The 27071-nt window shown below is 43.9% G+C and overlaps 1 protein-coding gene across 3 annotated transcripts in view; it reads right to left on the bottom strand.

Moving 5' to 3' along the window:
• Positions 1–27071, bottom strand: part of LOC144799042 (sodium/potassium-transporting ATPase subunit alpha-2) — a 364518-nt gene that overhangs the window by 61843 nt on the left and 275604 nt on the right. For all 3 annotated transcript variants that reach the window (XM_078670200.1, XM_078670201.1, XM_078670203.1), the window contains 3 exons: positions 23104–23238; positions 13518–13707; positions 6330–6505 (listed from right to left, as the gene is read on the bottom strand). In XM_078670200.1, the coding sequence (XP_078526326.1) occupies positions 6330–6505; positions 13518–13707; positions 23104–23238 (501 nt within the window). The remainder of the gene's footprint in view (positions 1–6329; positions 6506–13517; positions 13708–23103; positions 23239–27071) is intronic.

The raw sequence follows: 27071 nt of genomic DNA on the forward strand, positions 1-27071 counted from the left end.
TCTACAGTGGTTATCACCCACACATCTGATGGTCGCTAGAAATTCTGTGTAAATCTTAGATCCCTTAACCAGGGAATTGTAACTGATATTTTTACACTCCCAAATATCGACAAACTCTTTTCTATGTTGAAGGATGGTAGGTACTTCTCAAATTTGAATATGAGAAGTGCTTACTATCAAATCAGATTACATGATGATTCTAAAGCCTTGACAGCTTTTATTACAACGGAGGGTGTGTATCAATTCCCTTGCATGCCATTCGGCTTAGGGTCAGCTGCAAGTGTGTTCCAATGAATGATGAAAAAAATCTTTCAGGGTGTGGAAAATATCATCTATTTTCAGGATAACATTTTGGTTATGGGTAAAACAAAGGAGCAACATAACATCAACTTGAGGATGGTTTTGAAAAAGTTGGGGGATTTTGGATTGACCCTAGAGAAAAGTGCACATTCTTGAGTGAACAGATAGAGCATCTAGGGTATACCATAAACAATGGTGGGGTCAAACCCAAGCGATCCCTATTGGATGCGATAGGAATGGCACCTGCTCCTACTGAGAAGGATGAATTAAGATCGTTTTTAGGACTCATAGAGTACCATGTGAAATTTGTGGACAGTTTTTCAAATAAGACGGAGAATTTGAGGAAAATCCTACATAAAGGGGAGACGTTTGTGTGGGGAGAGGAACAGCATGTGTGTTTTGACAACATCAAAACAGAAATTTGCAATGCCGGAATCTTGGCCTGGTATAACAAGTTGAAAACAGAACTCATGGTGGATGTGAGTGTGACAGGATTGGGGCATAGTGCTGTATCAGTTGAATGGGAGGAAAGAGGAGATTGTTGCTCTTGCTTCAGGCACCCTCATGCAGGCAGAAAGGAACTACTCAGTCATAGAACGGGAGGCGGTGGCTGCTACTTGGGGTGTTGAGTATTTTTGGTGTATATATGGGGTTTGTCTTTTATCATGCATACTGAACACAATCCTCTGATTAAGATCTTGTCATCTGGAGGAGCCGTTAAGGAGTCAGCTAGGTTGTCCAGGTGAGCAGCTGGACTGATGGAGAAAATTACAGGCAATATTGTCTATCTAGAGTACCACTGGCCTGGGAAACTGTGGATGGTGTGGCGGTGAAGAGTTTTGAGTCAGAGGGTGTGGTGGCATCTGTGCAAAGGTTTGCAATTTGATTCAGCATGGTGCAGCAGGACAGAGTACTCTGTCACAATGAGCATAACCACACTTTAAAGTCTTTGATGAGTTGTTGGTGTGTGGTCGAAATGTCATTATGAGATCGCTTTGTTCCTCCCATAGGTTTGAGGCGTAGCTTGTTTGACTAGGCGCATGAGGGCCATTTGGCCCAAGGTTTGACTAGTAAGAGACTTAAGGGTGAATTTTGGAGGCCTGGTATTGAGGATCACCTCAAAAGGTGGGTGGAGTGTTGTATATGTAAGGAGAGCAAGAAAAGGATGATAGTGGGTACCCAAGTGAAGGAGGGCACATTGAAGATCCTGGTAGGCCTTGGCATACTGTCTGTTTAGATTTAGTGGTCCCATGGTGGAATTGTCTGGGGAGTTGAGGTTCGCAGTGATTGTTGTTGATTTATATTCCAAGCAGATTATTGTAAAAGTTTTGAGAGATGTCACCAAAAAAACACTATTTCAGTGTTGGATGAGATTTTTGAGGAATAACATGTTCCCATGGTGTTGATAACGGTACACAATTGACCTCATACTAAATGATGAATTTTCTGAAACAATGTGGAATAAGACATTTGTGCACCTCATTATATAATCCCCCGATAAACGGTTTGGCGGAAAGGGTAAACAGATTGGTGAAGGGTACCATACAGCTGGCACTCACAAACCAGTTTGATGTAAGAAACATTATGACCAGTATGGTGTGGGCATATTGCACAACCCCTCACAGTGTTAGACAGAAAATTCCTTTTCAAGAGATACAAGGGCGTTTGCCAGGTACTAAATTGGTTCCAGCCTAGTTGGAGGAATGGGTCAAGAATGGAGGTCAAGTAGTGGTAAGATCCATGAGAGAAGAGAAAATCAAATTTGGTGTAGGTGATTGGTTCAAAATAAAGTTTGGGAGGATTGCAAGGGGACTTTCCAAGTACAAAGGCCCTTTTCACATTGCCAGGGTGGGAAGATTTATTGTGATTGTGGAAAATGTTGAGAGGTGGAATTTCAGGAATGTAGTGTTATATCAGAGGGGGGATATGTGTGAGGAAAAAGAATGAGGGATGAATTATGTTTATGGGGGATGAGGAAATCAATGGTACTGGTTGTGGTTCAGGTATTGACTCCGTTGGTGGGGATGGTGGTTCAAAACCAATGTAAGGATCAAGAGTTTGGAGACCACCTACTTATCTTGAGGACTATGTCAGATATTAGTTTTGGGGTTCATTTCCACCTTCTTTTCATGTCACAATGTATTTGCTGTTCTTTTGGTATATCGTTCTTTTGTTGTTTTTTCTCTTATGTATTAGGGTCTCTTTACGATGTCGGGCAGAAAGTTTCCACCTAACAACGTCTCAGAATCGGGACCGACTGACTCACGGTCGGCGGTTCCACCGCCCGATTATGATGTTACCGAACACTGTTCGGTCAAATTCCCATTGTCCCTATGGGAGCTTATGTCCCGTCCGACAACCGGCTGTAACAGAGGCTCCTATGGGGAAATGAGGGTGTGAGGAAAATCCTGAACCCTGTCCCAAGCACCCCATTGTGCCAGCCACACAGTGCAGGGTTTTAAAAGTGGCTCCATTAGGGACCCCCTCAGCCCCCAACTGGTGGCCGCAGGATGAAGGGGGCTCTGACAGGGGCCACCAGAGTCACCTTCCGACAGCCATGTACGATGCGGTTCCGACTGACATGAATACTCCAAGAGCAGGTTGGAACCGATTCAGAATGACCGCAAAGTTTGCCTTCCGGCTGCAAACATCGCAATCAATCGGGCGTATTGTAAACTGACGAGTCAGTCGGAAGGGCGCTTGGCATCTATTACTCTGTTTAGTGTAAAGGTGTATCTTTCCACCGCAACACTCCCACTCAAATACATCCAAAACAAAATATGGACTTTGATTGAGCTAAAAAATTGCAATCCTAGATTGAATTGTTCTTCCATCATAAGGTTTGCTGAATGTTCCTATTAATCAAAACAAATACCCTCCATTTAAGAGTTTGTTTTTTCCTGGGCATGGGATAAGCTAGCATGTATGGGACACACTTCCACTCTATGAATGAGCAGAATTTAAGGTTTTAATAATATTATTTTTGATTGCCATGTTCAAAGCTTGCAAAGATTCGGTTCTTACATCAACGTTTTCTCAAGTTTCATCGTATGTGATATGGGATTTCATGATTGCTTATAATTGTAACGATGATAATGATGATTCGTTGACCTCTGTAGAGATCTAAACAATAAAGGTTGATTAATTGATTGATTGTTAAGTTTGTTCTACCAAAGCATTGCCTGGTGTAAACCCAAAGCCTCTTGAGGAGACAACAAAATGTAAACATCTAACAAGTGAGTAAAGAAGGTTAGAGGGTTATGACATGGACATTCACCTTCCAAAATAGATCGTCGGAATGTGGAGCACTCTATCAGTGTGAAGAGGGCCAACAACCCCTGGGAAAGACCTTCTGCTGCACACTCCAAGCTCTGGCTTTTCTGTTTCTCCCTGTTTAATTTAGAACAATCTCTGCTGAATGTTTGAAATGCTCTAATAGCATTATGGCCATCCTGTCTCTGAATGTACTCTTCCACATTATATGCCTTCTCTGTAGCTCGGGTCAATAACTCAGTTAGAGGGCCTACAGGTAGTAAAGCTTTCAGCAGATGGCTACAAGGCCATAAAGCTGGCAAATAATTTGAAGTAGAAGGTCTCTCTGTGGCACATTAAGAAAGTGCCTATTCTTGGTAAATATTACAAAACATGGCTTCACACGAAGACACTGAATGCAAGAAACAAACAACTATCTCAAGCATTGGAGAAAAAACTAGACAATGCATAGAACTAGGAATCCAGTTGCTCTACACTACCCATACTGCTCACACATTGATTCATTCTATACTCCTTTTCTATCATAGTAGTCAATGCTATATAAGTTGCTGACCTGTTGGAAAACTTCCATTACCTTTAGTAGGATGCTGATGAGATGGGTAAGAATTATTTTTCTTGTATACAGGGCTCAGTGTCTATAACAGGAAATATGTGTCCTCTCACTGAACCTCATATGAACCTTAAAAGCATTGGCTGCCATCTTCATTACTCAATGGTACATGGATATGTCAAAAGGTGGAATTGGCCTGGAATGTTCACTTTCTATCAATGCCTTGGACTCTCACAGTTGTGAGTTTCCACTCACAAAACAACACAGGGTGCAAATGCTCAAGCGTGAGCTCAAAGGTCCATACAACAAATACATTTCCACCTTCTTCTGTGGTAAGTCTGACTCATTGTCCTGCATAGTATCTCCTCATCTTCATGTATATTGTATTCTACCTATTCTGTCTCAAGATTTGTAATTTTGCACTCCTCATCCCCCATACTGATGTCATTCTTCACCTCATGTGTGGCGTTTTGTGAGTGTTTGAAAGTGCTACATCTTTCATTGCCATTTTGACACCCAGAGGCTTAGGAACCTTGTATTGTGACATGGATTCTTCAAAAACACTTTTTGTTTTGATGTTCAGTTTCTGCCTTGAGTGTTCTTTTCTTCCACTCATCATCAATGGTGTCGGAGATATTTTTATCCCGGAAAGAATCTTCCATCGAGACTGCCTGCCTCTCCTTTCCCTTCAAAGCTTGTGCGTCCTTGGAAATCAAGCCCACTGCTTCTGGCATTACCTGCATTGTATATGGGCCCGATAGAAAGTGTCTTGAGCTCCTTCGACCGAATATCTTTTGACACCAAGGACATGTATTTGTGTGGTCCCAGTTTTTTCTCTAAAGTTTTCGACTGCCATTTTTATCGGCAGCTTGGATGCTGTGTCGCTCATCACCTCTGACTGCTTTTTAGATTGTGCAATGTACACTTAGGGTCTGCTTTATTATACACTGAACTTTCAACCTGTGGATCAATTTCCTCGAGGACTTAGTACACCTGTTGTTTACCTTAAGTTTCCAAAGCCTCAACCTCATCCATTTCCCATAAGTCAATGTCCTCCAAAGACAGATATTTCTCTTCTACCTCTCCAGTTTAAACATTCTTGCTATATTTGCAGCCTTACAATGTGCAAATATTACCTTGTCCTTGTGAATTAAATAATTTGGGTTTTACCTGCAAATTAATCCTAGGACGTATAGCCCCTTGGAAGGCAGAACATACTTACTGGATGTTTGTAGTTGAGAACATATTTTCAATGGGAGTTTGTGCAGAATTTGAAAATCATGTTCACACTACAAAATGGTGTCAAGGAATCTGAGGGAACCAACCTTCAGAAAATGTCATTATCCCACTAGGTCAAAGTCTCCCGGGAATATCACAGCAATTTAAATCAAGCATTGAGTGTCAATATCTACTGCGATCTCAATAATGGTTTTCTTTCAAGATCTCTTGATGAATTTTCAAAAACGTTTGAGAGAGCACCCTAGGCACACCTACAGACCCAATGGCGGATAAAAAGTATCTCTAATGGTGGTCAATTTAGGGGGCTTTGGAGGTGTACTGCATATGTCATAGTCAGGTTCTCCCTATGTCAACGCCCACCAAGAGTATAAAACAGTTTTGAAATCCAGCAGCTCCAGACCCAACCACTAGATGGGGGAATCATACATAGCACCTTGTGAATCTAGAAGCAATTTCATACAGCAAAAGCAGGATTTTCAATTTTGGTAGTTGTTTATGGCATTGCAATTATCTACATTTAATTTCTGATAGTGAGACTACTTTGATAGACTCCACTACATAACTGGTGGAGTAGATAGGAGCACTGGACTGGAATGGTGGAAAGTTTTGTGGTTATTTAGTGGTTGGATTATGAGGTACTTTTGGACTGATGTGGGTTTTGGTCAGTTTGATCAGCGTGTTACTGTTTGACATGGATAGGGCACAGGTCATAACAGTGTGTCTGGGCTGTGTTGAACTTGTCTTTTGACTATCACTTTAAGTACACAGTTATTATATCAGTTTTACGCACACTACTAAAGTGTGGAATTGATGTGGTCTTTCTGTCCTTCCAGAGTTGTCCAGTCAATGAAGGCTAAAGTGAAAGAAGTGAAACTCAGAACAAAAGGCTAAAACTACTGAAGTAAAATAATACAACCAACGAAATTGGACAATAATTTAAACGTCATGGTTCACAGGAGCATCTCACCTTGATCCCGGCACTCCTGCACTTTCCCACAGCATCTGGCACTGCAGCCCGAGGGGGGTCAATCATGGAAATCAGTCCAATAAAGCAGAGGTCGACGATGGGAAAGTTTAGTTCATCTATATCAAACTTGAACCCACGTGGAAATTGTTCTGGAGGCAGAAAGTAGTGGCAGAAACCTAGAAAACAAGAGAGGGAGATGATCAACGCATCTATTAACTAGAGCAGCAAAGTGTACATTCAAGGCACTTACAGGACATAAACCAACTGGGTAAACTATGCTGCATGTTCTGGTTTTGAAGATGAGGTAATTGTACAAGCAGAAGAAAACCCAATATATGCAATACGTAGAATACATGTGATCGATGCAGTAATGTGTATGCCATTGACAGATATACACTAGTTACTTATAGAACTGCAAGTACAACATAAACAAATGCATATGACAAATACATAGGAGTGTGTGCTACATATAGTACTAAAAGGCATGTTACATCAACAGAAATCTATGTGCCACTTATTGACTGGAGGTAAATTTGGTTTAGCAGATATTTCTCCCTAAATATTTGTATGCAATAGTAAACTGAATGAGGTGAGGGAAAAGGATCAAATGGAACATACTAAGTCTAACTCAACCATGTGGCCACGAAGGACTTTAGCAAGGTTCGCATTAAAACAGCAACACCGTTGCCTTTCCAACTTAGAGAGCTGTGAGAATGCATAAATATAAACATTCACAATATGCATATTCTACAGTTCAAGTCTCACCAGGCACTGCCTTTGTAAGAAACAAAAATCCAGATGAAGTATTGTGCCCTGAGAAGGTGCTAATTTGGTGAAGAACCAAAGAAAGTAATAGTTTCAAGCTCAACATTTTATTCCGCAATAGACTGTTTATTATTCCTCCCTGTAGTGGTTGGATCCAGAAGTTGTCATCACAAAATTTTTATTTTTATTTTTGTGTGTTGTCAGCAATTTTTCAGATGGCAGTAACCATATACCCACAAAGTCCCAGTAGATGATGACCATCTGTAGATTCTTTTTCCCATTAAGGGTGTGCATGTGTGTGTGGTGAGGGCCAGGGATGACCCAAATACGTAATAAATATTTTGTTATTGTTACTACTACCATCATTGCAGGGACTGGGCTCGATCTAGATGTGATTGTCAAATGTAAATGTAAATGTCATGGTATTTATAGAGCGCACTGTCACCAGACGGTCACCTTGCGGTGTCGCCTATTCGGCTTCCTGGCACTGATACTCATACCGCTGTGGAACCCCTCCTGGCTTTCCCTGTGAAGTGTCCACTCCTGGGCACCCCTAGAGTGAAGCCAGGCATCCTTAGCGCTGTTGGGGCCGGTGTGGAGGCTAAGCAAGCTATTGCCCAGAGTTGCAGCGTGGGGCCTGTGATTAGAATACGCACCGAGGCGAGAATTAACAGGTCCGAGGAAATTGAGCCCGAGACCCCGCCGAGGCGGGAATCGAACCCTGGTCCCCTGGCCAGAACTCTGCATCAGGGTCTGCCGCTCTAACCATTGAGCCACACTCCTCCAATGATTCAAGAAGCATAACAATCGTTTCAGATTAGGTACTAAGGGACAGCTGTATCAAACTTTTATGTGGTTGCAAACAGACTGATTCGCATAAACGGACCATATGAAACCACAAAAAAGCATTTTGGTATGTATTAAACACAAACTGTGGTTCAGTAACATGCTACCGAACGTTTATTAATGATCATTTATGAATTCATTATTGTCTTTAATAAATTCTCTTCATCTTCTACCTTTGATGTTGAAGAATATAGGTCAAGCCACTACAAGGATGCAAACCTCATGTTTTCGTTGTTCACCGCTCTGACCAATGAACAAGTCACTGATCTGATTTAAATCACTAACTCAGGCTCACCTCTCAACCCTTGTCCTGCCTCCATTATGCAACTGACCCCTTAGGTCATTGCCAATCACCTCATGAAAATGTTTTAATACATTTATCCCTGTAGGACAGTTTCCAACTCTATGGAAAAAGGCATCTATTCTCCCCTTGCTGAAGAAACCTAGCCTAGACCCCAATGACCCTAGCAATTATCGGCCCATATCTAGTCTACCATTTCCTGCCAAAATAATTGACAAAGCTTTAAATCAGCAACTGGCTACTTTTATACAGATGCATGAGCTCCTGGACCTCACCCAGTTCAGTTTCAGGAGCTGCACACAGCACAGAAACTGCGATGTTAAAGGCCACTGAGGAAAGACAGATTTTATTGGGGGCCTTTGATACGGTCAACCACAGTTTGTTGTTTGACCATCCAACAGTATTGGAATTAAGGGACGTGCTCTGTCCCTTCTGAGTTCCTTCCTAAATGGAAGGGAGCAAACAGTATCCCTGAATGATTTTGAGTCAGAACATTTAGTCTTGCCTTATGGAGTTCCCCAGGGGTCCTCTATAAGTCCCACATTGTTTAATATTTATGTGACGTCCCTGGCAGTGCTGATTAAATAATTCAGCTTTTTTAACTTCCTATGCCGACGATACCCAAATTGTATTTTCTTTTCCGACCCTCTTAATAAACCGGCCAAAGATGTCATAATTGCATGCTAGCTTCCAGTGATTGGATGGACCGTAAGTGCCTCAAATTAAATTCCAGCAAGATGGAGGTTCTACTGTTCGGGAAGGATGCTTCTTTCTGGATGTCACCTTGTTGGTCTTCAGAGTTAGGAACCTTAAATACATCTGTTAGCATAGTTAAGACTTTGGGTATACTAATGGATAACAGACCTGTGTTCAGTGATCAAGTGAATGCCACTATATCAGCATTCTTTTACACTCTCAAGATAATCAAAAGATCCTGTCGTTCATTCCCCCTACGCTACAAAAAAACTGTAGTAACTGCTCTTGTTTTAGCCAAACTTAACTGCTGTAATGGTTTATATCTCAACTTACGTTTGCAATATGCCAACATGCTACAGGTTCTCCAGAACACAGCAGCCAGGCTGCTATTGGGAATTCTTAAAACCCAGCCAGCCAAACACGTCTTACAGAAGCTACATTGGCTTCCAGTAAAACATAGAGTGAGTTTCAAGGCCTTCTGTATCACCCAATGGGCCTTAGACGACTCAGGCCCTAAATTCCTTAAACATAGGTTTAGATGGTACCAGCGAGAAAGGTTGCTAAGCTCAAGGACTGCCTTGAATGTGGTTGTCCCTAAGTTTAGGCTTTCTTCTTAAGGTGGAGGGGGTTTAGTGTTAGGGGGTCTTAAAACTATGGAACTCCCTCCTCACGTATGCCCGACCTATTGACTTTTATAAAGGTTCTCAAAACCTGTATTTTTAATAATTAATGGACATGCACTTGTCCTTATCATGGCAACGCCAAGATGTCTCCGGGTAATTGTTGCACTTTACAAAAACTTTTTAACATAACATAACAATTTTGGTTTGAGACCAAATACTGATACTGTATTTGGAAGAGACGTCCCTTCCAAATACCAGATCAGAATGGTATTGTATTAATGTTTTGCGGCTGAATTCTGGTCACAATACAGTAATTTACAGATTACTGAAGTGTATTTGTGATGCATTCAGATAGAAGAATCAAGAGTCACCAGACTATCGCGTCAAAAGCGTTTATCTTTATACCACTTTTAATTATATACCAGATATAACCAAAAATGTCAAACAATCAATTTAAAAATAATTACAAATATATATATCAATATAGTTTATGGACACGTCTGGCCCATAACTGTCATGACTTGCATAGGAAATCTTGGAAAAAAATTAAGACAATAGTGGTTATTTATTTTATTTATTTTTATTTTTATTTCTTGTATAGCACTAGAATCGACCCCCGAAGGGGTATCTCTGCGCTTAGGACGGACCGTGAGGGTGTGATGCAGTTCCATCAAGATCAGGCACCAAAAAGAGTGGTCTTAAGCAGCTTCCTGAATTGTGATCCAAACACTGTCTCAAAGACATGGGAAGCTCATTTCAGTATCGAGGGCCAAGATGGAGAGAGCTCTTCCTCCTAATCTTGCCTTTCTTACTCGAGGCACCACAAGAAGGTGTTTAGAGATCGAGCGGAGGGATCTCGATGTTACGTATGGCATGAATTTCTCCGAGAGGTAAGAAGGACCCAAATTAAGCAGTGACTTATGGATGGTGCAGCAGATTTTAAATCTGACCCGTTGGCGGATAGGGAGCCAGTGCAACTTCATAAGAAGAGGGCGAGAGGGGGTCCTGAAGGGAACATTGAGGACCAACCGTGCCTCCGTATTCTGGACTACCTGCAGTCTGCTGAGTGAAGCGTCATTAGCAGAAATCAACAGGCCATTACAGTAGTCCAGACGACTCAGTACCATCGCCTGGACTAAAGTTTTCCGAGTAGAATAAGGAAGCAGAGGGAAAACTCGACGGAGCAGGCCTATCACAACACCAAATGACCTAGTAAAAAATGTATCAATGTACATTGTTAAAGTTCTTGCAATAATTACATTTATTATTATTGTGATTTTCCCTATAGCAAACAATTTTTCACACAACTTCCACTTGTGGGAAATGTCACAAGTCGAGAACTTGAAATCTTCTTTGGTTACTCTTATGGCCATACTTTTTCCAACATACAACCACTGGTGTTTTTATGATGAATTTTCTAGCATAGCTTTTGTGTTCAGAGGAAAACTTTGGGGCCGATTACAATGGCGGACATAATGGAGCCCGTCCGCCATCGTGGTGGTGACCGGGACCGTCCGCAATACATGCGGCGGTCCCACACACCCAATTAGGATGCGGCCGCACCATGGCGGTCGCATTTGGCACTTTAACATTGTGGTGGGTGCTGCAGACTGCAGCACCCGCCGCAATGTTCAAAATGCATGTAATGCATTTCACTGCACTACGTGGCAGGCACCACACGGTGCCTGCCACTTGGTGTACTGAAATGTAGGGGGTACCATGGGTACCCCCTCAGTGCACCCAAACCTCCTCAACCCAAGGGGGGCCGCAACGGGCCCCCAAAGCCAATCTCCACCAGTCTTTCAATGGCGGTTTCCCCACCACAGAAAGGCTGGCTGAAGACAGCATCCTAATTTGGCGGACGGTGCCTGCTAGGTGATGGAGCAAGGTTTCATACGAAAAGAGACTTGCTCGGATTCAATCCTCAATTAATAAACATGTTTTGTCTTATTAATAATTGCACCACACAACATTTTTTAGTATCTAGGGGAAGCTTGACAATGTGCTTTTACTAACAGTAACCCGAATGCATTAAAATGGTCGCCGAAAACGCGGGAACTCTTCTGCGCATGCGTCTGCCACACTCATGTGGTGTGACGTATCTTTCGCTTGGTGGGAATTTCTTGCAGCTGCGCACTAGTATTAAAGATGGCCGCTTCATGTATCACATACTAAAGCACCTGCCCTTGCGCTAACTAAACATTGTTCGATCTGCCTAACCATTAATACTATAGTTAAAATAAAGTCATGGGAATATAGTAGAGGTAAGTGGTTTACAGTGCCATAATTTATTATCGCATTAATATGTTTCTTTTTTTGACTTTGCTGCTAGTTCGTGTGTGTGGGCCTGAAGGGTGCTTCTGAACTCCATCTTGAAAGAGCTGCGTCTGCGCAGAGGAACTCTAAATCTCTGAAGCATTGGCAGAAACGCAGCCAAGTCCTGACTTACTCGCAATATTCGTGAGAAGATGAACATTTGACCCCACGAGAGGAAGACAACTTACAAAATAGTTATAACATTGTATAAATTGAAACTAATATTGCTAGGTGGAATAAAAGTGCATGGGAAAGTAAAATTATGAGCGGAAACATTGAACTAAATATTGAACGAAAATGACCTCATACTGGTATGGTGTGATGACCTCTCCTCTCTGACCAATCAAATCAAGGAAATACATGAATTTGCAACACTGGGGGGTGGTACATTGCCCTGGAAAATGGTATAACTAAGGTAGGCTTAGCTAGTTAGATTGTCTGACTTGTCCGAGTAGCTGACCTGTCACTGACCCAACGCATGCTATAGGAGATCGAGAGCAGAGCTGCTGGCGGAGCACTCTGTCAGAAGAATCGATAATTGCTGAAAAGAGAAAAAATCAATACCTCAATCTGGGTTCGACTGTTAGCCGCAGAGAGGGTTGTGACGCTGGCGTTGCACTTAGCTGAGGGTACCTGTCCTAACCTGCATCTGTCCTGTCCTGATCCTTATTGGTCCTGATCTGAATCTCCACCCATCCTGTCCCTTTGGCACCGGATTAATCGGGAGCCTGGTCTTTGCCCCAGCCCGTGGCCAGGGTTTGTTTTCACACCATTCTGGGTAAATTTAATCTGTGTGGTATGTCAATTGTACTGTTTCGCTTTCTCACCCTTCCCAGGTATCAATGTTTAAAAGAAATCCTGTAATATTTCTACATATCATTGCATTAGTTATTATTTTCCTGATCAAAAAGGCTTTGACTGCTATTGTATGGACTCTGACATTTAAGACTTTGCATAGATAAAGCATTTAAACTTTCCCAAGTCTGTGATCATTCATGGAGATAAATGTCTATATTCTGCTTATTATTCTAACACCCTATTCGATCCCTTAGGAATTTAGGTACAGGTAACAAGGATTGGTAAGTCAAAAGTTTACAGGTATAAAGACCTAAAGTGAATAAAATCCTGATAGCCAGGAGGTAGAGGCCGGATTACCTGTTCAAACTGTGAATATTTATGGGCCCAGGTGAGTATGATAATTGAGCAGGTAACTTCGCGTGCCATCATAGGCACCGCCACCATTTTATGAATGCAAACCTTTCCGCCAGGCAATCGGTGCGATTGCCTGTGGCGGTTCTGTGGTGGACGGTCCTTGCATCCACCATGGTCGCAGTCTGATCCCCCTGCCATCGTAATTTGGTGGGGGAGAAATCGCGGTCCGATGGCGGAAGGACCGCCACCGCATGGCTGGCAGTTCTTCCGCCATCGTGATCGGCATCTTAGTCTTTGTGCCTGTTTTCCCCCACCACATAAATACACGAAAGTTCAAAATGACTATGCTACAAAGTACAGATTGTTATGCCACTAATGGGACCTCTCAGTTTATTTGGCAGCATTTGTCCTTGAGCACCCTGTGTGCCAAATTCTAAATCGGGTCCATAGGCTTCTCAATTTTAGTGCCTTCTGGACACACAGACTCACCCAAAACTCTCTCTCCAAGTCCCCCCAGTTCAAAGTATGCATTCTGGAATGCATCCTTCATCTCTTCATCCAGGTGCACTTCCTGTCCATGTAGTAGGATGGTGGAGCATCGATCGAGTATTCGCTCTGGGGCCCCTTTCATCACCAGAATGTACCCTTCTTTGTTGTCCTCCCGCTCATGAACTGACAGCTGACAAAAAAAACAGAGAGGAAAGATTTTCAAAAAGTTCAAGGTTTAGGATCATTTAGCAATGACCACAACAATGAAAGTAAATCAGCTATCTGATTTCTCAGATACAATGTGTGAAAATTTAGAATCAATTTTAATCAAGGTGAGGCTTTAGAGATAATTATGCTTCAAATGGAATTTGGGTTGGCTACTTCTGCTACAATCAGAATTCCACTTTGTGCAAAATCTATTTTCAACAAATGCTCCATGAGAAATGCCAGTGTTTATGCCCATTTTGATAAGTGCGTAGAATTCTAACAGCAAACCAAAATTTCTGCAATTAAGTAGGTATGAGTGATTTCTTTCCCACTGAGTTGAGGGATTATTGTTTACTTGTCAGAAATTGCATGGAAGGTTTTTTCTCTAAAACTCTTTTCTCTTTTTCTCTCTCGCCCTGATCATTCTCAGAAAACTCAGCATTACCAGTCTCAGTATTTGAGGCATGGTTCCCATTAAGAATTGCAAACACGGGCAAAATATATTGTGCGATGTAGTCATTAGAAGACTTCCTCCATGAGTAAACTGGGGGTATTTTGAACACGGAAAACTAATTCCAATTCCAAAAATTCTTTATTTCGGTCATGTAGACCATAAAAGAGACAATAAAAACACACATACATTTAAATACACATCATGTTTAGAAAATTACATATTATAAAATACTCCATCCCAGCATAGGAATAATTAAAATACTAAAATTCAGAGAGTTCAGCAGATCCTATCTTTTTTCTGATCAACCATACAGCCATAAGAAATTTTGAAACAGCAAACACGATGTGGCCCAGGGTGCTAGTTTTCAAGATCCTGTATGCCTGTGCATACTCTCTAAACCCCAGGTTTTTGCAAAGTGGTGCTATCCAGCGTTTCCTAGGCCTTTGGTAGGCGCGGCACACAAATAAAATATGAAGATCATCTTCCAAGTGGGTTTTGCAGCATGGGCAAGATTTGTCAGCCGTACTAGACCACTTGGATGTGAAGGTTTTAGTAGGCAGTGTGCCCAGCCTCCATTGGACAAAAAGTTTTCTAGCCAGAATGGGAAAAATAAAATCCATAAAATGTTCAAAAGTGTATGAATTTTTGGATTCTAAAAATCGCAGAGTAAGGGTGCCGCTGTGTTGCGCATTTACCAAGAAAGCAAGTGACCTGTCCTTGAAAATTTTTGACAGTGCTTTACGCGAGATTGCTTGGCAACCTCGCGCTGGGTCCTCCCAGAGGAGACGGAGATTCATCAAAGTCAGTTCATTTTTGACAGAGACAAGCCAAGGAATTTTTCCGCCACTATTAAGACTCATAACGTGAGTGAGGTCCTCCCTATAATGGCGCAGTTCGTTCGTGGACCAAAGCCTGTGCCAAAACTTCACTGGTCTTGACACAAGCTCCTCTGCAATAGGGGGTAGCCCCAAATCCATTCTCAGGGGCAGAAGTGGCGTTGCACGCGGAAGGGTCAGTAATCGCCTCAAGAAACTGTTTTCAACTGTAGACAAATCCCTCGCCGCTTTATGCCCCCAGAGTTCACAACCGTAAATGGCCGCTGCCTTGGCCTGGGACCTGTAGGTTTCGAGGGCCGGGCTCACAGGCTTAAAGGACGAAGAGTTTGCCACCTTCAAAATTGCACCAGACAGTTGAGACAGTTTTACCCTTGAGCGTGCTATCTGGTGGTCCCAAGATAAGTGTTCCTGTAGTGTTACCCCCAGATATATGAAGGTGGACACCCTCTCGAGACTGGCCGTCCCCAAGGTAGGATTAGGTCTTGTTTTAGTGGGTGGATTAAAAATCATATATTTTGTCTTCTCTGTGTTTATCTCCAACCCGTGCTGAGCACAAAAGAGTCCAAATCCATCCAGGATCCTCTGGATCCCCATGGGGGACTTGGAAAGAAGGAGGGTGTCGTCGGCAAACATAATTGCCGGTACCCTCCTTCCTGCCAGGCAGGGCGCATCGTTGTTATTGACATTTTCCAGGTGGGAGATGACATGGTTGATATACAAACAGAACAGGGTTGGTGCCAAGACACAACCCTGCCTCACCCCTCGAGAAACGGGGAACCTTGATGACAATTTGCCATCTTTCCCACACCTGACCTGCGCATAGTTGTTTTCATGCAGCCTGACTAAGATGTTAAGTAGCTGGGGGGGAACTCCCAGCTTTTCCAGCACCTCCCAGAGCTTTCTGCGCGGGACTAGGTCAAAGGCTGACCTCAGGTCCACGAAGACCATGTACAGTCTTCCCCCCTCGATGGTCACGGTCTTCCAGTAAAGGAGGACGAGGCGGAAGATCTGGTCCATGGTCGACGTGTTCTTCCTGAAGCCAGCCTGCAGAGGACTCAAGATGTCATTGTCCTCTACCCAGTCTTGTAGATGGTTCAGGATAAGACGCGCGAAAAGCTTTTGGGGGACATCTATAAGACTAATTGGCCTATAGTTAGTTGGATTTAGAGGGGAACCTTTCTTGTGGATCGGGACAATTTCGGCCCCTAGCCAGGAGGAAGGAACCGCCATACCTCCTAGTATAGCGTTGAATAGAATAAGAAGGTACGGGGCCCAAATATCGGGGTAGCACTTGAACAGGTCCCCGGGCAGCTTATCCAAACCCGGTGCCTTCCCCAAAGCCAGACACTCCAACGCTATCTTCACCTCGCCTAGGGAGAATTCCAGGGGCGTGTCTGAGGGACCAGGAAAATCCGTCGCCAGCCCGTCAGGCCATAGCGTAGTTGCATGGTATAGTGCTCCGAAGTGGGCCTCCCACACAGAGGGGGCAATGTTAGGCTCCACCGCAGGCGTGAGCGCCCCGGTGCCGTTATTTACCAGAGCCCAGAACTTCCTGGAGTCTCTGCACTTCAGGGCTTCAAACAGTTCCTGCCAGTGGTTCCAGTCCCACTCAGCCCTAGCACTGGCCGTCGCAGACTTATACTCCCTCCTCAGGGTAATAACCCTCTCCCTATCACTACCTTCTTTAATAGCTGAAAGTAGGTCGGATTTGATTTTCCTACAGGTGGAAGTATACCAAGTCGCAATACGGGTGGCTTTCCTTCTTGCGGGGACCACTGGGTTAAAGACATCAGCAAGGTCCCTGACCAAGGTCTGGTGGATGCCGGAGAGTCTCTCATTATAGTCAAAGGGTCTGGGTTGACTGATTAAAGCATCCACCTCCTGAAGCATGGGGAGTGCTATACCATATAACTTGTTCATGGCATTTTCGTTTTTGACCAACTTCCCCCATTTCACCCGTCGTCTGCTTGAGGTCAGGAGTATGTCCCTCTGATCGCCTCCTGCATCGGTGGCTACCAGCCCTACAGTGAAGGTTGGGTGCTGAATTTCCAGAAGGAGACAATTATGGTCGCTATCTGTTCTAGGTGCCACTTTGAAGTCCTGTACTTTAGGCCATAGGGATATATCAATAAAAATGTAATCCAGCCGGGACTCGTGCCCCTTTCTGTTAAATGTGCACTTTGATGGAGTATCGGAGGGAGTGCGCCCATTGCACGCCCTCAGTGCAAAGTTCAGAGTAAGGGAAGTGAGCTGTATTGCCAGCGGGGACCACGCTTTAGGGTGAGGCGAGGAGGAGGGTGGGACTCCCCAGTAGTCATCCTCAGATGTGAATGGTCCCTCCATTAGGCCCTCGAGTGGTTCAAAATGGCAATTGAAGTCCCCTCCCACCACTATTGAAGTCCCCTCCCACCACAAACTAATTATTTCAGGCCATTTGACTGCATATATTGCAATATTAGTGGTTAGGTAATGGGATTAATTTAAAACACCAACCCCCCATCAGAGTACTTCAGCCTGAGCATTAGACTCCATATTGTATCATTGCCTGTTTTTGTCTTCTCTTGTTGCCAGTGGAGTGCCCAAAGGGCAAGTTATCTTTCGCTGTGGCATGTGCAAATGGCATTAGTTAAAATGATGCTCCCCTGCAAAAATGGCAGATGGACTCTGATGTTGCACCATCTCACAAATAAACAAAGTTCTTAATCAGAATGTGTCCCTGTGGCTGGAAGAGGTGGACTTCTTCAAAGAACCTTTGTGAGCCCACATTGCTGCAATTGTACTAAGGGACTAGATTTTGACCAAGCGCATAGAGCCTCATTTAAAATTCAGCGGCTGGCCACCAAAACACTGTTGTGGTTGACGTACCTCCTCCACACCAGCCTGCGGACTAATTTGATCCTTTCTAACCTCATTGCCATCACGGTTCCCTCAAATCATCTTCTGAAGCCATGGTGAGACCTAAAGTACTTGCAAAAAGATCTGCATTGGCTGGTCTGGTATAACAAATGTATCATCACATATAATTCCTAGAGACAGATTTCCCCAAAGTGAGGAACAACATAACTAACAATATGCGAAGAGAGTTTTTCTCTGCACATGAGAGAATTTCATGACTTTTTGGTTCCAGGATACCGTGGTATAAATGGTTGACCCAGAAATATGGAACAAAACCTCCACTGCTGTCAGACTGTCAACCGTTCTCATTGGCAGACGGTCAATGAGGCACAGAAAGTAAGAGTTGGTCTTTGGCACACCAGACATTTTTTTGGGGGAGCCCATTTTCACCCACCATTTACTTAGGCCTATAAGCCAGATTTGACCCCAAATAGGTGAAATCAAAACATTTTGATCACTGCCAGCGTCGGCTTTATAAACAACTTTAACAATTTATTAACACCTGTTCTCTTTCAGCTGGACACTTTAACCCCAAATGGTTTAACTGGCCCATCTTTAACAAGCACTGGCAAAGCCAATGGGTCTTGCCTATGCAATTGTGTTTTGGCCATGTTGCACAGCAGTGTGGCTACTGATCGGCAAGGCTAATAGTTAGCGGCATGGAGAGGGGTGGGATGGGGTAGACTGGGATAGGTTAGATAGGGAGTAGAGTGGAGTGGGTTAGATTGGCATAAAGTGGAGCAGGGTAGAGTGGGGTAGAATGGAGGGAGGTGGATTGGGGTAGATTATGATGGAGGTGTGGTAGATTGGAGTATAATGGGGCAGATTGGACTCGGATATATTGGGGTAGATTGGAGTGGAGTGGCGTAGGTTGGGGAAGAGTGGCATGGAGTGGATTGGGGTGAATTGGAGTGAGGTAGTTTAGACTGTGGCAGATTAGACTAGAGTGGGGTGCATTAGAGTTGAGTGGGGTAGATTGGAATGGAGTAGATTAGAGTGGAGTGGAGTACAGTAGAGTGGGGTGGGTACATTGGAGTAAAGTGGGGTACACTGGAGTGGAGTGGGGAAGATTAGGGGGGAGTGGGATAGATTGGGTGGATTGTGGTGGGGTTGATTGGAGTGAAGTGGGACAGACTGGAGTGGGGTGGATTAGAGTGAGCTAGATAGGATTGGGATAGTTTGGAGTGTGGTAGACTCGGGTGGAGTGTGGTAGAATGGATTCTGGTAGATGGGAGCAGGGTAGATTTGAGTGGGACAGATAGGAATGGGGTAGAGTGAAGTTGAGTAGTTTGGGGTAGAGTGAGGTAGGATAGATTGGAGTGGGGTGGATTGGATTGGGGTGGAGTGGGTTAGATCAGACTGGAGTGGGGTAGATTTGAGTGGCATGTGTTAGATTAGAGTGAAGTGGAGTGGGTTAGATTGGTTAGGGTGGAATGAAGCGGGGTAGATTGGGTAGAGTGGGGTGGAGTAGATTGGGTGGATTGGAGTAGGTAGATTAGAGTGGGGTAGATTGGTGTAGAGTGAAGTGGGTTAAATTGGAGTGGAGTGGGGTATAGTGGAGTTGGATAGGATCGAGTGGAGTCGAGATTGCAGTGGAGTGAGACAGAGTGGGTAAGAGTGGAGTGGAGTGGGGTATATTAGGGTTGAGTGGGGTAGATTGGGTTGATTAGAATAGGGTAGAAGGGAATGGAGCGGGGTAAACTGGAATGCGGTAGAGAAGGGTGGGGTAGAGTAGAGTTGGGTAGATTGCAGCGGGGTGGGGTTGAGTGGGATATAGTGTGGTAGAGTAGATTGAAGTGGAGTAGAAAGGAGTGGAGTTGATTAGGGTTGGTAGATTGGGGTGGGGTAGATTGAGTGGGGTAATTAGGGTAGAGTGGGTAGATTAGGGTGGAGAGGGGTAGATTGGAGTGGGATAGAGTGGGTGGATTGTGGTAGGGTAGATTGAAGTGAAATGGGGCAGACTGGAGTGAAGTGGGTTGTATTGAAGTGAGATAGCTAGGAGTGGGATAGTTTGGAGTGGGGTAGACTGAGGTGGAGTGGGGTAGATTGGAGTCTGGTGGATGGGAGCGGGGTAGATAGGAGTGGGGCAGACTGTAGTGGGTTAGATTGGAGTTGAGTACTTTGGGGTGGAATAGGGTAGATTGGAGTGTGGTGGATTGGGGTGGAGTGGGTTAGATTAGACTGGAGTGAGGTAGATTTGAGTGGCATGTGCTAGACTAGAGTGAAGTGGAGTGGGGTAGATTGGATAGGGTGGAATGAAGCAGGGTATATTGGGTGGATTGGAGTAGGTAGATTGAAGTGGGGGTAGATTGGTGTAGAGTGGAGTGGGGTAGATCGGAATTGAGTGGGGTTTAGTGGAGTTGGATAGATTGGAGTGGATTCGAAATTGAATTAGACTGAGACTAATTAGGTAAGAGTGGAGTGTAGTGGGGTATATTAGGGTGGAGTGGGGTAGACTGGGTGGATTAGAATAGGGTAGATTGGAATGGAGGGAGGTAGACTGGATTGGGGTAGAGTGGGGTGGGATAGAGTGGAGTGGGGTAGATTGCAGCGGGTGGAGTGGGGTAGAGTAAATTGGAGTGCAATAGGATGGAGAAGATTAGATTGTGGTGGGTGAGGTGGGGTCGATTTAAATGAGGCAGATTGTAGTGGGGTAGATTGGAGGGGTAGATTGTAATGGGGTAAATTGTGTGATTGGGGTGGGGTATATTGGAGCGGAGTGGGGTAGATTGAGGAAGAGTGGAGTGCAGTTAATTGGGATAGATGGGAGAGGGGTAGGTTGGAGTGGAGTAGACTGGAGTGGGGGAAGATTGGAGTGGAGTGGGGTAGATTGGAATGGAGTGGGGTAGATTAGGGTGGAGTGGGGTAGATTGGGTGGATTAGAATAGGGTAGATTGGAATGGAGAGGGGTAGACTAAGTGGGGTAGAGTTGGGTGGGGTAGACTGGAGTGGGTTAGATTGCAGTGCAATGGGGTGTATTGGGGAAGAGTAGATTAGAATGGAGTGGAGTAGATTGTGGTGGGGTAGATTGGCGTGGGATGTTGTAGATTTGAATGAGGAAGATTGGAGTGGGGTAGATTGGAGGGGTAGATTGTAATGTGGTAAATTGTCTAGGGCAGATTGGAGTGGAGAGGGGTGAAGTGGAGTGGGGCAGGTACAGCTACACTGAACAATAGAGGATTAAGCCTAGGGTAAATACCAAATAAATATAGGGCAAAGCCAGAGTGGATGTCACCCCATGAGGGGGATGTGGGAATATGGGGGATTTATGATTTATCGTGGTTTGTTCTTCTGTAGGTACTGAGGGCTTGATTGACCATGACTTTGGATTGTAGGATATTATCAGCTCCTCTGATTGAACAAAGAAAGCCCCACCATTTGTCAAACGCACGTGGTGGATTTCCAGTCAGAGAGAGCAGCTTTGATGCCCAAGGAGAGGAGAAGGTCTGCCAGCGAAGAGGTGGGGGGAGATGAGTCAAAATCGCAAGTAATCCTAAACTTTCTGTTAGGAAATCAATTTCTATTGGTGTCTTTGTAATTTAGCGCAGGAGGTCTTGCATTTTTGTCCATGGCGGAAGAGCCATCTTACATTGGTAGATCATATGTTGGAGATCCCTGGGTCGTTCCTCACAATCCTTGCCGGATTAAATCCCGTGGAGGCCCATAGGCAGTCGAAATTTCGGGGGCTCCCTCGCAAATTATCTCCTAATACGTTTTTAATTTTACCAACCAACAATTTTAATAAACTAACTTTATAACACAAAACTAAACATTAACAATTATTAATGTTATTAAACAAAAATTAATAGGAAACAATTTTAGAAAGCTTGATTGTAATTTTCTTTCAAGATCAAATCAATATTATTTTGATCTGTTGTCGCGGGCCCCTAAAAGGAGCGGGGCACATAGGCCGGGGTCCACTTTTCCTATTTGGTAATCCAGAACTGCTCACCACGCCCACATGTAACCGAGTCCCTTATCCCTAATTTGTGTAGTCTGGTTGGGTTCCAATATGTTTTTGTGGATAGATCAGAATCTGGATTATGCCAGGACAGGGGTGATTTTGGCTTCGAAGGGGGAGCTCCAGATTTCCGCCAGGCAGTTTCGTCAATGTGGGTGGAGTCCATCGAATGGGGGAGGGGTTTCCATTTCCTGTTTAATAGTCTCAGGGCCTGTCCGTTATGTATGTCAAGGAGTTTATAGAGGTGGGAAGCGTTGTGACTTCTTCTTTTAAGGGTGACTCACAGCGTGAGAAGGTCTGGCTCATTGGAGGGTTTCAGTTTACTGAACACAATCTTGAGTCGTAGGGCTTTGTAGAAGTCAATATTAGGTAGATCCAAGTCTTTTTGTAAAGTGAAAAACAGGCTGCATGTATTGAAAGGCAGCAACTAGCTCTTACAGCTTGAGGCACGACTGACCCGGAGCTGCCCCCCCCCCGCCCCCAGCGCCTTGAGACCCTCGCGGGTGAGTAGCGCGCTCTATAAACCGCTGATTGATTGATTGATTGATTGATTGAGGTTAGGGAGGGCCCATTCCCTTCTCTTCCTGGGTAGAGACAAATACCTGCTCACCATTCTTATTTTACCATAAGACCAGATAAATCTAGAAATCATGGCATCCATTATTTTAAACCAGGAGTTTTCAAACTCGAAAGGAACAGCATGAAAGAAATACAGAACTTTTGGCAAGAGTAGCATTTTAGCAATATTGCAATGACTCCCGATCGACAGGTGTAGTTTGTTCCATCTCCCTAAATCACGTTTAGCTTTCCTGTTGATTGGGGCACTATTTATCTTAACCATCTGATCCAGTTTCATGCTAATGCTAACCCCGAGATAAACTGCCGGCTCAACCACCCATGGATCCTGGGTTATAATTTGCCTATTCACAGATTTTGACCTAATGAGAGCCAGGTCAGAAACTTGGAACAAACAGCAAGCACTTACATTGATGATAACAGGCAGGTCAGGAAGTACTTACTGAGTTTGAGAAAGTTGTTATTTGCCATATAGGTTGACCCTTAGTCAAGCTACCAATGCCACTGCTCATCCTGCTAGCAGTGATTTGCCACCCCTTCTTGTTAAGCTAGAAACAGAATTGTAAAAATTGCTAACCAGTGCAAGCCATAGAGCCTGATTGGTCATGAGGATATAGCATGGTTTCCACGCCTTATCTTTTATTCCTGACAGCTTACCTGATACTTATTGGTGGAGTTGAATGGGATCTCAGCCACTTTTGGATTGCGGTCTCTCAACTTCTTGACTGATCCGCAGGAGAGTTCAATGCACTTGAGCAGAGCAGACTCCGAGGCATCTCCAGCTGTGTCTCTCTATCAAGGGAAAGAACAACCAAGAAGACACAAGGAGAGATTATTACCTATTTTGCTAGAGTGTCGGAAAAGACCAAAAATCTCTTACAGGATCCACCCCCAAAAATGTTAAATAGCGCACTGCACCTAAACGGTATTAGAGCACTTTACAAGTACCTCAAATGAAACATAAGCAAGCAACATGTGAAACAAAGTATCGAAGAAGGACAGGAAAACAAAGATCCAACGGAGGAAGAGGAGGAGCAGACGCTCAAAAGAGGGAGGGGCAGTGGGGAAGGGAAAGAAAGCAAGGAGAAACAAATCATAGAAAATTGCAATTAAATATAGAAACAAAGCTGTCAAACAGCCAAGGCAGACAGAACCCTAGAACGCCATATTGAAAAAAGATAACTTAGAATCAACGTATATATATATATATATATATATATATATATATATATATATATATATATATATATATATATATATATTACCTACTGGCGGTCGCCAGTAGGTATATATAGTTAGGATTTTTTCTCTATGGGATTTTTGAAAATTCTATGTCTAATAACTTTGGCGTTTGTGGACGGAATTGGCTGAAATTTTCTGGAAAATGGAACATTTTGTTTCTGAGCAGCCCCTGGAAATTTGGGGGGGGTTCGTCAAGGGGGGGCTGAGAAAAAAGGGGGGTCCCAAAACGTGTTTTTAACATTGAGTTTTCCATAGGGCGGTTGGCCTCACTTTTAACCCGAACGGCTGAATGGATTTGCACGAAACTTGGCAAAATTGTAGGGACTGGTAGCCCGATGTGCCTTTTGTAGGTCTCAATATATGTGCTTCAGTGGATTTTGAGAAATTAACGTTCAAAAAAAGATATATATCTGTAACAGCGGACCGGGAAGCGCTCCGGTTCGCGGACTTTTCGCGCAACGGAGCTTTGTGAAGCGAAGCTGATTGGTTCTCCGGCGTCTGTAAACATTCCAAACAGTCCGTAGCGGCCGCCATCTTGTCTCTCGGTAGGATCGAGAGACAAGAGGAGGCCAAAGCGAAGGGGCAAATGACCATAAGGGGGCATAGTAGATCCTCGCTGACCCCCTAGGTTTGATGTGGAGGTTTTAAAAGGGCCCCGCGGGGCAAAAAAAAATAATAATAATAATAATCGAACGGCTGAATGGATTTGCACGAAACTTGGTAAAATATTAGGGACTGGTAGCCCGATGTGCCTTTGCTAGGTCTCAATATATGTGCTCCAGTGGATTTTGAGAAATTAACGTTCAAAAAAAGATATATATCTGTAACAGCGCTCCGCGTAACGGAGGTTTGCGAAGCTGATTGGTCATTCTGTCACTGGGCTATAGTTGGGCTACATCTGGCTGATATTTGGGCTACATTTGTTTTTTTTGTCTCTGGCGGCCATCTTTGGGCTACATTGGGCTACATTGGGCTTCATTGGGCTTCATTGGGCTACATTGGGCTACATTTGGGCTCCAACATATATATAGGCCAATGTAGCCCAATATATATTTTTCAAAGTTAATTTTCGTAAAAACCACTGGAGCATATATCTTGAGACATAGCAAAGGCACATCAGGCTACCAGTCCCTACAATTTTGCCAAGTTTCGTGGAAATCCATTCAGCCGTTCGAGCTAAAAGTGAGTCCAACCGCCCTATGGAAATGAAGGAAATGAATGGGTAATTTGTAATTAGCAAATAGCTCATCGCAAACTAGGAATGGTAAAGAATCGCTATTTATTCCTTAAAGTTCGCTATTTAGGAAATGCAAAAAACTTTGATGATACATATGGCGGTTCATCTCGAACAAGATAAGAAGCATAGGGATAGATTTATGATGACTGGCGCATCACCAGGGATGTGTTAGTCATTCTGTGCCGCTGTTCCGTCACCTATGGTGTGCTGCATTTACAATGCGGCGCATCATGGGGCAAAAACAGCACAGATGCGTGATGTATCTGTGCCGTAAAGGTGGCGCATTGCTGGAGTTGTATCGCAAGTGTGATGAAGCTCCAGCAAGGGTCGGGGTGCCCCTGTCGCAGGGTTTCTGTTCTCACACAGAACTGTGGACAGAGGATTGGAACCTCGGCGAATTAGGGTGCCCCAAAACTCACGTTAGTAATCAAAAACCCCTTAGCAAGCTAGGTACAGTGTCACATTGGATATAACAAACTCTCAATGTTTAGACAATCCAGAATATGAACTTATAGTACCTCAGGATACGTGGAACTCATGAACAGTCGGTCGTTATATATTTCTTAGAAACCAGAACATGGAGTTAAGAAGAACACATGTGTATTTGAAATGTTTATTTACTAATGCCGTCTTCTCAGGCGTAGTATCTTAGATAATACAAGTACACATATTATCAGTAGCAAAATTACCAGCATAGTTACTAGTACATAAAAAGCGAATGGTGACAGTATGTTAACATGCTGTAAATGAATAAGAGTTATCAACACTTATAAGCAGCCACGGGCCGTGGAGGGAGTTACGGTGGGGCAGGGAGGCGGGGAGGGGGAGGGGCAGGGTGGAGAGGGCTCCACCCTGCCCCTCCCCCTCCCCGCCTCCCTGCCCCACCGTAACTCCCTCCACGGCCCGCGGCTGCTTATATCTCACCCTCCCTAATACACATATTATATTATTTGCTAAGAAGGTCTGTTTGTGTTGGTTTAGGGCGTGCCCATACTTTAGTGTCTTAGATTTGAAGAAATCACATCAGCATACACCAGCTCTCTCTTCATGTGAACCGCATCAACTGTTGTGTATGTGTGTTCGGCAAAGCAATATTAAACCCGCCTCATGCCCAGAATTGGCAGAAGCTGCACTTATGTTATGAGTATGAAGTCGTGCAGATCAGACCTCATAACAATTCTGTATCGTGTTGTTCTTGAAACTTCAGCACTCGCTGTACAGATATAGTTTAACAAGCAACGCAGATAGTAGAGCAATAACATATTATTCTCATGTAAACCACGATGAACTACTAGGTTGAAAGCTAAAGCAACAACTAAGTGTCGTGTGCAGAAGTTGCAAAAAAGGAAAAATGGCGTTTAAACCGGTAATGAGCCCATGCTAACTTAACACAGTGTAAAGATATCCAGGACCTAGATGACACCTCCCCATGATCCGGAAACGAACTGAATAAGATAATAGAAGTGCCATCTCATGAGAGCAGATTGCAACTTTATATGTGGACGGTCCGCAAGGTAAAACATTAAAAACTAGGAAAATTTAATGCTAAAGAAAAATAAAACAGCCAAGTACTTTATCGAGTCTTAAGCCAATAGGCAAGCTAAATAATAAAAACTTGACAAATAAGTCAATGAATTGTCAATGAAATGCTAGTACTCAGCATATCAAACATGAAAAAGGTCTATGACATAACTGTGTATGCAAAATAAGCTGCAACAGCCTCCAATAGGAAGTCACCGTCTTCATCCGAAAAGAGTTCAGCCATTCAATTTAAAAGCGGAAAAGAACATACGTGCTCTCCCAGCACCGGATCCTCTATCACCATCAGAGGACAGCTCGGTGGGTTTTCAAGAAAGCTCTGTTCCAAGAAAGACTGTGTTGCCGCCAGTAAATTCCAGGGACCAATTAGTCCATGCATCAATGCCACAGCCATAATCCTTTCGCCAGGACAAACCAACTCGTGAGTAATGATAGGAGTCATCAGCTGATTAAAGTCGACGTCAGGAGAAACCGGTCCGCAGAGACACAAATCAATGGCCCAATCGAAATCACAGGTCAGGCAGTGAAATACAGGCTGGACACAGGTGAAGTAGGAGAATCGAAAAGATAATCCATATGCCGTGCTTAATATCGCCAACGGCATTGT

Source organism: Lissotriton helveticus, chromosome 12, assembly GCF_964261635.1.
Source record: "Lissotriton helveticus chromosome 12, aLisHel1.1, whole genome shotgun sequence".
Lineage (NCBI taxonomy): Eukaryota > Metazoa > Chordata > Amphibia > Caudata > Salamandridae > Lissotriton > Lissotriton helveticus.